This window comes from Theropithecus gelada, chromosome 13 (genome assembly GCF_003255815.1).
Source record: "Theropithecus gelada isolate Dixy chromosome 13, Tgel_1.0, whole genome shotgun sequence".
Classification (NCBI taxonomy): domain Eukaryota; kingdom Metazoa; phylum Chordata; class Mammalia; order Primates; family Cercopithecidae; genus Theropithecus; species Theropithecus gelada.
The window spans coordinates 47,414,118-47,425,532 of record NC_037681.1 but is presented as its reverse complement, the minus strand read 5'-3'; the positions used below and the strand labels follow the sequence as shown (position 1 = coordinate 47,425,532).

Below are 11,415 nucleotides of genomic sequence, written 5' to 3'. Positions count from 1 at the left end.
AAAAAAAAAAAAAAAAAAAAAAAGCCTAGACGGGCACAGTGGTTCATGCCTGTAGTCCCAGCACTTTGGGAGGCTGAGGTGGTGGATCACCTCAGGTCAGGCGTTCGAGACCAGCCTGGCAAACATAGTGAATCCCCGTCTCTACTAAAAATACAAAAAATTAGTTGGGCATGGTGGTGGGTACCTGTAATCCCAGCTACTTGGGAGGCTGAGGCAGGAGAATCGCTTGAACCCAGGAGGCAGAGGTTGCAGTGAGCCGAGATTGCACCACTGCACTCCAGCCTGGGTAACAGAGCAAAACTGTCTCAAATAAAAAGAGGGGCCTAGAATATTCCAGTGACAACCTAGAAAAGGCTCTTTACTATTTCCCTTTGTAGTGAGGAAAGAAGAACTTAGGATGCTGATGAAGGTATTCCCAGGAACTATGAGTTAAGAGCTAGAAGAGGCTGACCAAAAAAGAAAGAGGTTGGGTACAGTGGCTTATGCCTATAATCCTAGCACTTTGGAAGGCTGAGGTTGGTGGATCACTTGAGGTAAAGAGTTCAGGACCAGCCTGGCCAACGTGGTGAAACCCCATCTCTAATAAAAATACAAAAATTAGCTGGGTGTGGTGGCGGGCGCCTGTAATCCCAGCTACTCGGGAGGCTGAGGCAGGAGAATCGCTTGAACCCAGTGGGTGGAAGGTTGCAGTGAGCTGAGATTGCACCACTTCACTCCAACCTTGGTGAAAGGGCGAAACTCCGTCTCAAAAAAAGAAAGGAAAAGAAATAGAGGAAGAACTTTATGTAGATTTACCATGGGAAACTAGGCATACTGGAGCATGAGAAGATATAAGTTGGAATAGCTGTGCAATCTTGGAGAAACCATTCTTAAATAGCCTCAGCTTCCTTGTTGGAAAAATGGAAACACCATCCATCCCATAGGGTCCTTGTGAGGATTAAGTGAAATTTATATATGTGATATTATCTTGTTCACTGTTAAATGCTGTGTAAATATAAGGCATTATTATTACTTTATTTTTCAAACACAGTGCACAAGTGCCCTTTCCTGATGAAGACAGACTCTCAAACAATGGGGCTTGGAATACAAGCAGATAATCAAGTTGCCTGTCAGGGATAGAATATTTCAATGGTCACAGCTGGTAAGGACCATCGCCCTCTCCTCCATGGCTTCTCTCACTAGCAGTCAGATTTACACAGCCACTGACACAGCACATGTCTGGTCTGTACCAATAGCTAGGGTGCAAGCTGGGAAAAGCTAACGAGGATGAATATGCTGCAAGACTTAGCCCCAGCTGACAAGCCTCCATACTCTGGGCAAGATTTCTGTAGTGCAGAGGCCAGTACAATATTGATTTGTGGTTTAGCATATTTCCAGAAGTGGCACTACAACAATCTCTTCCCCTTTGCAATCCAGGTTACTCCCGTTAATTTCCTCTTTTTCCCTAAAGGCCCATCTGTTTCTGGTATATAATTTTGACCCAGAATCTTACCAGGCAGGGTTTCATTAGGCAAAACCCAGGGGGGTACTAATGGACAGTTAAGCAACTGTGCTCACTGCTGGAAAGAGCTAGACTGCTGCATTTTATACCTAGAAAAGAAATTGTCTGCAGTTGTTCCATTTTTGTTTGGAAGAGTTAGAATCCTTCTGATTATCACTTTCTTTATTTGAGGCAGAGTCTTGCTCTGTTGCCCAGGCTGGAGTGCAGTGGTACGATCTTGGCTCACTGCAACCTCCGCCTCCTGGGTTCAAGCAATTCTTCTGCCTCAGTTACCTGAGTAACTGGGATTACAGGTGTGCACCACCATGCCTGGCTAATTTTTGTATTTTTAATAGAGACGGGGTTTCACCATGTTGGCCAGGCTGTTCTTGAACTCCTGGCCTCAAGTGATCTGACTGCCTCAGCCTCCCATAGTGCTAGGATTACAAGCGTGAGCCGCTACTGTGCCCGGCCTGATACCACTTTCTTAGTGAGCTCTGAAGCCAGGAACAATTTTAGCCCATAAAGACCACAGATAAGATTCCCCATCATTCTGTAGTGCTGCAATTTGGATTCTCAGGACATTCCCTTAACTGCCCCCATGAAGACAGACTGACATTATCCTTGACGTGGAGGCTCCATGTCCTGTTTGGCACTGCTTCAGTTAGTGTTTCATCCTTGGAAACTTCCCTGGCTCCTAGCATGCACTGAAGCCCAGATACCCAGACTTCCCCCTCTGGCCACACACAATACCACTCTGGAATCATGCCGCAGGGAACACCAAGGTCGTAGGAGAGGCCACAGGTTCTGCTACAAACTAATTTTATTGATTCACCCCTTGGTCCTGGGCCAAGAGTATATCTTCAAGCTCTTACTTCCCCCAGCAGTGTCCCAGACAACCAAACACATGTTGCAGGGGCTCCCAGACTGGCTTACCTCTGACGGGGCCCAGCACCCGGTGGGTGACCTTTTGGGTACTAGAGCCCAGGCCTGGCAGCCCTGCAGGCCGACTGCCATGAAAAGGAAAGCTGGGGGAATTCTTCATCTGTGGAGAATTTTGTTGGCTGCTGCTGCTACCACCAGCACTTGTGCCAGTGCTAAAACTTCGTGCCCGGCTCAAGGTGTTTTCGGAGCAGGAAACAGGCAACCCACTGCAAAGAAGCAGATGCCAGTTAAACCTGGGCCAGGAAGGTTGTGTCCTAAGGCTTTCCCTAGGATTTGCTGCTCAGTAAAGCTTCACCTCTGGGGTAAAAAGGTACAGGGACCCATTCCAAGGGAAAAGTGGGGAATTCATGTCCGTGGATGAAGTATCTATCTGGGGAATACCAGCTAATCTCAAAATGTCATAACAGCCATCCCTGAGCAGCTTTATCTCCCAATGAATTTTCCCCCTACTGCCTTGGCACTGACTCTTGGCAGTCAGTCATTCACAACCGTTGGAAGCTGAGGCCTGCCCCACTGCAATTATATTTGATTTTGTGCAGGGCTCTGCAGCAGTGAATCCCTAGCCTGATACTCAGATCTCTTAGATGTATGTAGCTCAGAGTAAAAGGGAAGAGGATCCCATTCTCAAAAAATAAACTAATCTTACTAATTTTAATTTACCCTGAAAATATTTGCCATTTGGCACTTTAAGGAGGATGGAAAAGGAATATAAATCCCTTGGAACTCCTAGCTCTAGAGCCCTGTCCCACTGTCCTACCCTTTCTCCCTCCTATTTTGCTGGCCTTACTTGTGACTTTTGGGTGGAGTTCGAGGGCCCCTCTTCTTGCTGACACCCACATTCAGAGTGCTGCTTAGGCCTCGGCTGTTGCGTACATGTTTCAGCATCCAGGCCCGAAGATTAGTAAGGCTGCTGTGCTCTGACAGTACAATTCGGGGCCATGGATTACATTCCGCCATGTCCAGAGCTGCGATGGCCATAGCTCGTCCCACCTGTGGGGTAGTCCAGTTTGGCTCAGCATGCTGGTCCTCCCATCCAGGCTGCTACCTTGGGGTGGGTACACAGCACAGTGGAAGGGAAGGAGGGGCCAGACCTATAATTTGCTCATTGGATGCCCTAACCCTTGTGCCCAGGCTGTTTATTACAAATGGATTTGGAGCTGTTCCCTAAACTACCACCAATTTGGGGGCCCTCTTCCATTATGAGGGGCAGGGTGTATCCTTTCTTTCTGGCTGGCACCATGAAGGAATTCTCCTAGCAGGAAAGGGGTTTGAATCCCTTCTGTAACCTGCAGCTCTTTCTGCTCTATTTTTTTTTTTTTTTTTGAGACGGATTCTTGCTCTGTCGCCCAGGCTGTAGTACAGTGGCATGCAATCTCAGCTCACTGCAATCTCTGCCTCCCGGGTTCAAGTGATTCTCCTGCCTCAGCCTCCCGAGCAGCTGGGACTATAGGCATGTGCCACCATGCCCAGTTAATTTTTGTATTTTTAATAGAGATGGGGTTTCACCATATTGGCTAGGCTGGTCTCGAACTCCTGACCTCAGGTGATCTGCCTGCCTCAGCCTCCCAAAGTGCTGAGATTACAGCCATGAGCCACCGCAACCGGCCAGTTCTATTAGGATAATGGGAGTCATCAAGACCACTGCAGTCAGGGTGCTTTTGAGCCCAGGAACTAATAAACCCAATAGAATGAGAAAGACAAGCCCAGAGGCAAAGAATCTGACTCAGAGGTACTAGGGGATTCTCTGTGATATGGGGTCAGATATAGTGCCTGTTCATCCTTTCAATACTATTATAGTCACAGTTATGCTCCTGTTAACTGAGGAAAATAACCGTAGTGGTGAGAGGGCCATAGTGATGAATATCTCTTCAGAGGACCTTAGAGTCAGGCATTAGGAGTGAAGGCCTTTCCAGGCTATAAGGTTTCTCCCTTTTCCCACTTAACACCATGTATTCATACCTGCTCAAATAGTTCCACAGTGTATCTGGAGGGGAAAGCCGGCGGGGGAGGGGGGCTGGCACGCCCATTGTCATGGCAGGCAGCAGGGATGCTGTTTACTGAGCGTCCAGTGTTGTAGTTGCATTCAAGTGTGTAGCTAAGACATAAAGACCTTTATCAGTGTCCCGCCTGAACAGATACCAGGACAGAACCACAGAGAACAGTTTATGTGATCTAAGGAGGCAATCACTTGGAAAAAAGTGAACACAAATGAAAGTGCTAATAATCCATAGCAACTAGCAGCTGACCCTGGTACTGTATCATATACCCAGGGAGTCCCCCAAAAGTAGAGTCCTAGACTAAAGACAATAATGCTAATTGTGAGGTTCTCTTTTAAGAATACTCAGGTGGTCCCCTCCCTCTCAAACACCCTGAACCGGGTGTTGTTTTTTTTTTTGAGACGGAGTTTCGCTCTTGTTGCCCAGGCTGGAGTGCAATGGCGTGATCTCGGCTCGCCACAACCTCTGCCTCCCAGGTTCAAGCAATTCTCCTGCCTCAGCCTCCTGAGTAGCTGGGATTACAGGCATGCGCCACCACACCCGGCTAAGCTGTTTTCTTTAGGGAAGCTATTTCATCAACTATATCTCAGCTTCCACCCAACCTGTGGATTATCCCTGAGGCTTTGTAGATTGCAACACGGCCGCTTCCCTCTTTAGACTGGCCATCTCTACGGTCTCGGGCATACATATTCTTCTCTGAGAAATTGCAGCCCTGGAAGTCGAAGTGGGCTGAGTTCAAGGAGATGAGCTTTGGATACAGCATGTTTTCCACCTGTTTGGGGAAGAAAAGTCAACTCAGAAGGAGAGACAGAAGGGACAAGGGGCAAGGAAGAGATGGCAAGTATGCGACCGTGTGACTTAATACACAGCAGATACCATCACAACCATTAACAGTAATCAGTGCTGCTTGAATTCTCAGTTTGACATTACTTCTAGGTATTGGGAAGCAATTCTTTTTTTTTTAAAGCTTTTAGCTTCTTCCCTCCAACCATGCAAAATTTTCCTTCTCTGGATTCCCAGACTCTAGCGAAGACTATAATGCAGTTAGCTTGACCCTTAAAAAAAGGTCATGATGTAACAATTGAGACATAAGCCCTCTGTGCCATCTCTTCTTGGCCTTTCACAGCTTTTTCAGAGGTAGTCTACACAGGCCTTCCTGCCAGAAGGCTACCTAAGGCTATCTTCCCTCTGTTCATGGCCCAACCCCATCTCCTAACCTGCAACATTTCGCACACTCACGTGACATTCTTAGGACTCCCACCTGGGTGCTCTCATCACTAAAGCTGTTTCCGTACATGAAGCAGCCCCTTTTGGAAGCATGTCCATGCAGGTCCACATAGTAAGCAACGCCACTCTCTTTGGGGGGGATGGTGTCAGGGGCTGGCTCTTCAAGCGCTGCAGACTGTTGTGGCACAATCCACACACTGTTGAGCTTCTGTTCTGCTGGCTCTGTTTGTTTCCAGGCTTCAGCGTTATCCATGTCAGCTGAGTGCCCACACTGAGCTTCATTTTGGAGATTGTTGGCTTTCTCCAGGTCAGAAACAGGAGCATCAGGAGGGAGACAGGGACTGGGCTGGTGCTCAGAGGAACTCTGGGAGTTCAGACGAGAGTGCACATGGTGGTAGAGAAGCACAGCTTTGGCCCCATAGATGGCTGGGTGCAGGACAGCATCAGGCTTCAGGTACTGACGGTTCAGATTCACTCCACGTGAGTCTGTGCTGTAGGAAAACAAGGACTGAAGCAGGTTCTAGAGGACTGGGCCAGTGAAGGAGACACTAGTGTAGATGAGAAGGAGACCACAGGAGACTGATTTATCAAATGTGAGACTGAAGCTGCGTTAGGAAAGAAAGAATTGAAGACAGGGCCTCTCTTTGATCTGCTGTCACCCTTACCCCATAGAACCCTAAGGAGCTTCCTCAGGGTAGCTGCCTCCACCCAGATGGGCCTGCAGTCATCCTGGTTTGGTTCCTTTCTGGGAGTGCCACTAGATATGATCTCATGCTTTCTCAGGAAGATGAGATGGGCTTGCCTTTATTAGGATGCAAGAGGACTGGGAACACAGGAGAAGCCAGAAGGCTGACAGAATTTCACTGAGATGCAGGGCATGAGGGGGAATGGGAACAGTCCAGACAGGCTGGGGAAGCCACTTACCGGTAGTGTCCCCGAACCACACCATCAGGGTTCAACATGGGAATCAGCTTAAAGACGAAGAGGCGACGTAGGGTTTGGGCCCGGGGATCATCAGGTCGGAGGATGAAGTCCAGAAAGCCATTGAAGACAAAGCTAGATGGAGTCTCCCCTGGGTGTACTCTACTGCTTAAGAAGAATATCTGAGGTAGAGAGGAGAGCAGACATTAAGTCAGTTACACTATAGTTCTACTTTGACAGTATATGGGGGTTGTCATGGATGAGGCAGGAATAACTGCTGGATTTCCAGTTGGCTGAGTCTGCAAGTGGAGCAGGGGCCATCACCCTTGCCACAAGTTGCCGGCAGAGGCCATGTCCAAGATGCCTAGAGATAACATAGTCTTTAGCTATCAACAGTACCTGATGCTAGACAAAGGCCAAAGAACTACCTTTATGCTATTTCCACTCACTCTCTTGCCTGCGAAACGGAATGGTCGAGGGGTGCTGGTATCAGGAAATAGCTGCTCTAGACGGGGCTCTCGATCTTCTCGAAGGCCATGGCAGGAAGTGATCGTCAGCAGATCTACACGAAGTCCATCCAGAGAATAGCAAAGGAGCTCCCGATGGTAATAGATGGTATCCAGGGGGCTACATGGAAAAAATAATTAAGCCAGGAGAAGTCCCTAAAGTCCTAGTAAGAGGTAGGCCTTGTCACCAGCCCAGGATTTGCAAAATCTGGTCCTTCACCTAACCTTTGGGGCCTTATAGTCCCTCACAATGTTAAATGAGGCTAAGGATTTGAGTGGGCTTACATTGCCAGAATGAAGAGTACAGGACAGGGTGAACTTGTTTTTCCCCAGTTTGTGCCTTCCTACAATACTTTATGTAGTTGGAGCTGTTCTCCGTGGGGGCAGATAAAAAAGGTGTACTGAGTCACATAGTGCTGGCTAAACTCTGGATAACTGATGGGAGCTGGGCTAGTAAGAGGTCTGAACTGGGCAGGTAAAAGAGTGGAGGGCAGGTGTTGACATGCTGAGATCAGGGTCATACAGAAACATAGTTTTCAAAGGTACCCGAAGTCCTGTCTGTACATTCTGTACAAAAAAAGACTGATGAAAGTTTGGTTCAGAGCTCTAAGGGCAAAATTCCAGATGTAGTGGAGGTGCTGTCTGATCCAGGACTGTGTGGCAGGAGTAAGAATGGGGCTGGCACCTGCTATGGGTAGGGTGGTTCTCCGGAAAGCGCTGGTCTAGCTGGTTTAGCAAATCCTGGCAGTCACTGTAGGAGAAGGGGTAGCAGAAGGCGAAGAAGGTGGTGGCCCCACGGCCCTCCAGGAAACGGTGAACAAAGGATAACACAAACTGTGTCTCTGTCATCTGAGGAGCAGAGGAGGAAGAGGGAGGGGCAACATGCCATTGTCAGAACTGAGCTCCTACTGGGACCACCAGGACCTGACCTCACACCCTTATCACCTTTACCAACTTCCCTCCCTCTGACACTTTCTATATGAAAAGGGGCTCCTTCTAGGCTTCCTGAGGTGGGGGCTCATCTTGGACTCCAGCTAACACTGGAGAAAAAGCTGATACTTAAACCTGTTGTCCCACCTGCCTCATACTTGTATCAAGGACAAAAACGCTTTACTTTCCTGTCTACTTTTAGCACCCCAGTCTTTCTTTCCTCCTCATGGAGAACTTACCTCAAAGGTGGGCCGGTCTCGAATGCGTTCCCAGCGTGGCCGGGTGGGCAGTGTGCGCACAAAGGGGGCCATGCCCTGGGAATACAGCTTGCTCTGCTTGTTCATGTTCATAATGTTGATCTTGATGAGTTTTCCTGGTGTTCCTCCCCGGACGCTGAAGTAGAACCATGACCTGAGGACCAGAGTAAGAGAGAGGTATGTGGAAGGGTTGGAGATAGGATCTGTGGGAGAGCTGGAGCCAGCCAAACTGGGACAGGGCTATTTGGCAAGCAGAAAGGAGGGAGGACGGGTCAGAAGAGGACAGGTAGCATGCTGCTATGAACAGGTAAGGCACAGGGCTAACTGAAGCATGGGTTTGGAGCCTTCTTCCACCCTCCATTTCGTTCCATATACCTGTTCCCATTCTCAAATTCCGTTTCAGCACAGTCTGGTCGGGTCCACACATTGAATTCATAGTCAGGGGAAGAGGCAATGCCACTGGTCAGGGCTGACGCCCCACCTCCTACCCCTTCCCCATCACCGGACAAAGATTCCACCTTCTCCACGTGGGCTAGATTCCCTGAATCAAAGCGAGAACTGAACAGCAGTCCCCCACAGCGCAGCTCCATGGTGGGGCTGGGAAAGCATCCTCTTGCCCCGCTCTGGCCCTGAGAGCTGGGGAAAAACAGGGTTAGGTTAAAGAGGAAAGGGAAGAGTTTTCTGGGTATCTCTGGATAAATAAGAGCTATTCTTAGGGAGTGCCCTACGAAACAAAAGGCTCTCTCCGTCTTAGAAAACACAGAAGTGGTCTTCCAGCAAAGGCCAAGAGAGAGCAGCACTCTGTTCTTCAACACTAAGGGTTGTAAATGACCTAAAGGGACCACATTTTACTTTAGCTTGGCTGTTCCCAAATAAAACACAGTGGCTTAACTATGTTGAAAAATACTAAACTCTCAGCTGCTTTGCAGCCCAAAGATTAGAGAATATAATCAGAGAGGTCGGATTTCCCAAACCTAGCCAAGATACACTCACCACCATACATGGCCACCTTTAGAGATGGGCCGTTCTGGATCTCTGGCTCTGCACTCTCCAGCACAGAGCAGAGAGAGGAACGGAGGTTCTCAGTGTAAATGGGTAGTCCTCTCTCCAGCCTCTGTCCTCAAGTACTGAGCGGACATTCTCGTGTTGCTCCCCTGAGCCCTGTAAGGGCTGGTTCTTCCTTTTTTGTTACTACCTTATGCCTAGTATGGAGGAAAATTATAACAGCGTGGCCTCTGCCAAGCCAAAGGCTACTGGGCTCACCTAGCGACAGGAGCTCCATTCCAGCCAAGGCATGGGGATGTTTCCAAACCCTTCCGCCCCGTAAGCACTGCACCCTGCGAAAGCTACCCTAGTAGTTGTGGATGAGTAATGGGTGTTCTGAGCACCCCTAAAAGAGGTGGGCTGCTAGAGTACCACTCGGGGGCAGGAGGCTGGCTTCTCCACCCTCGACTCGCGGGGAACCGTTCACACCGAGCGGGCTTGTCCTGGGCAGGGTGGGACTGGGAGGCATGGGAGGGGTCGAGACGGACTCCCGCGGCAGGGGGTTGGGCAGGGAGGGCCTAGGAGTCAGAGGTGAGGCCACGGAGCTGCGCGGGGTTGGCACCGCGGAAGCCAGGGCGGGGGAGGGGGGCGGGGGCGGGGTGGCCTTCGAAGGGCTTGGGCTGAAGGGCCTGAGAGAAGGGGGCGGGGCCGGGGCTGGCGGGGCCGGGGCTGGCGAGGCCCGTAGTCCGCGCAGAGCCCCTCACCTCTCTCCGGGCCGGTGATCCCGCTCCCTCTCCCGCTAGCGAGGCCGCACCTCGGGCCCCGGCACCCGGGCCCTCCACCCGGGCCCCCAAAAACACCCGAGCGCCGCGGTGCCGGGACCCCGCTCTGCCAGGAAACAAGAAGTCTCTCGCCTATTGGCCGCGGCTGCATCTGGCGACCCGCCCAGTAAAGCTCACTACCATTGGTCAGCTCGCAGGGTTCCTCGCACGTTAGTGGGTACCTGAGCGAGTGTCGTTTGGGGACTGGCGGCCGGGCGCGGCCGGAGGATTCTAGCGGCGTCTTCCCGGAAGACGGTTAACGGCCTGCCTGCCAGGAGGCGGGAAAGATAAAGTGGCAGAAACTGGGACTCAACTGCGAAATAAAAACATCGTGTGAAGCTCCTTATCGCTTAACAGTCTTGTATCTCTAAAATGAAACACCTTACCCACTGCGCTGGGGATCCCTCCATTTTGTGTTCTCTAGAGAGAGGGACGCAAAATGCGGAGTGGAGGATGCGGGCATCGATCCCGCTACCTCTCGCATGCTAAGCGAGCGCTCTACCATTTGAGCTAATCCCCCGCCTGCTCCTAACTTCTTTCCCTTTGCCTTACAGGTTCACTGCACAGTTCACTGACCAGCGGATCAACCGCAGTTCAGGACATTTATTTAGCATAGTATCATCCATATGCAAGATTCTAAAAGTCAGGCATATAATTGTGTGCTTAAGCAGAAAACCTTATTCTAAAACACGTTACCACATTTACACTGAACGCACAAAGAGCGTTACCGTATACTACATACTACTGTGAGTCCTTTGGTCTAAGAGCAGTACTCATGCTAAGTCACAGGAGGCCTCTAAGCCTTTCCCTTTATGAGACAATTTAGTTAAATTGAGGCTAAAAATGGTACACGAAGTCCTTCGAGCCGGAATCGAACCAGCGACCTAAGGATTACTACAGTTCCATCCACTACAGTCCTCCGCTCTACCAACTGAGCTATCGAAGGCTCCGATGTGGTAAGGCGTTGCTGACAGCCCTCTAATACTTACCACAATCTCATCCAGCCATGACCACTGACTTCCGCTAAAGGAACCTGCCGGGGCCTCACAGAGCTGAAGAAGCCTAACTCCCAAAGGCAAGGAAAGGAAGCTGCCCAAAGTTCGGGTTCTCAGCCCAGAACGAAGGCCACACCGGCCCTGAGCTTCCCGGCTTTTTAACAAAATGCTCCCAACGCCCCGCGGTCGTTTCTCCAGGATCGCGAACGCGGAGCCCGCCGCCGCCTCCTGGAGCTCCGGGGCAGCGCTTGTGCCGCGGTGCCTGCACTCACGGAGCTTTGCGACCGCGACGCGCAAACCCTGCTCGAGAGCCGATGGGCCACTTTGGCTGCTCCTGCTCCACATTTCCCTC

At 50.3% G+C, this 11,415-nt stretch overlaps 2 protein-coding genes and 2 non-coding genes across 7 annotated transcripts in view; 1 reads left to right on the top strand and 3 right to left on the bottom strand.

Moving 5' to 3' along the window:
* AGBL5 (ATP/GTP binding protein like 5) overlaps positions 1 to 10,381 on the bottom strand; it is an 18,970-nt gene extending 8,589 nt beyond the window's left edge. For 2 of the 4 annotated variants that reach the window (XR_003115230.1, XM_025353496.1), the window contains exons 1-11: positions 10,012 to 10,182; positions 8,639 to 8,899; positions 8,246 to 8,417; positions 7,762 to 7,925; positions 7,020 to 7,197; positions 6,574 to 6,752; positions 5,684 to 6,140; positions 5,025 to 5,194; positions 4,385 to 4,520; positions 3,213 to 3,415; positions 2,417 to 2,631 (exon numbers count right to left, since the gene is read on the bottom strand). Coding sequence is in view for 2 of the 4 variants with exons in the window: in XM_025353496.1 (XP_025209281.1) it covers positions 2,417 to 2,631; positions 3,213 to 3,415; positions 4,385 to 4,520; positions 5,025 to 5,194; positions 5,684 to 6,140; positions 6,574 to 6,752; positions 7,020 to 7,197; positions 7,762 to 7,925; positions 8,246 to 8,417; positions 8,639 to 8,853 (2,089 nt within the window). In the remaining 2 variants the exon portion in view is untranslated. Of the gene's footprint in view, positions 1 to 2,416; positions 2,632 to 3,212; positions 3,416 to 4,384; positions 4,521 to 5,024; positions 5,195 to 5,683; positions 6,141 to 6,573; positions 6,753 to 7,019; positions 7,198 to 7,761; positions 7,926 to 8,245; positions 8,418 to 8,638; positions 8,900 to 9,458; positions 9,466 to 10,011; positions 10,183 to 10,250 lie in introns of those variants that run through there. The other 2 variants (XM_025353497.1, XR_003115231.1) reach the window with 2 other exon arrangements.
* Positions 1 to 10,903, top strand: part of OST4 (oligosaccharyltransferase complex subunit 4, non-catalytic) — a 20,629-nt gene extending 9,726 nt beyond the window's left edge. The window contains exon 3 of the mRNA XM_025353501.1: positions 10,623 to 10,903. The gene's annotated coding sequence lies outside the window, so the exon portion shown is untranslated. The remainder of the gene's footprint in view (positions 1 to 10,622) is intronic.
* Positions 10,516 to 10,588, bottom strand: TRNAA-AGC. Its single transcript has one exon. It is a non-coding gene; the product is annotated as a tRNA-Ala (tRNA).
* Positions 10,904 to 10,924: 21 nt separating the features above from the next.
* TRNAY-GUA lies at positions 10,925 to 11,014 on the bottom strand. Its single transcript is given in 2 exon segments — positions 10,925 to 10,960; positions 10,978 to 11,014. It is a non-coding gene; the product is annotated as a tRNA-Tyr (tRNA).
* Between the last annotated feature and the right edge of the window lie 401 nt (positions 11,015 to 11,415).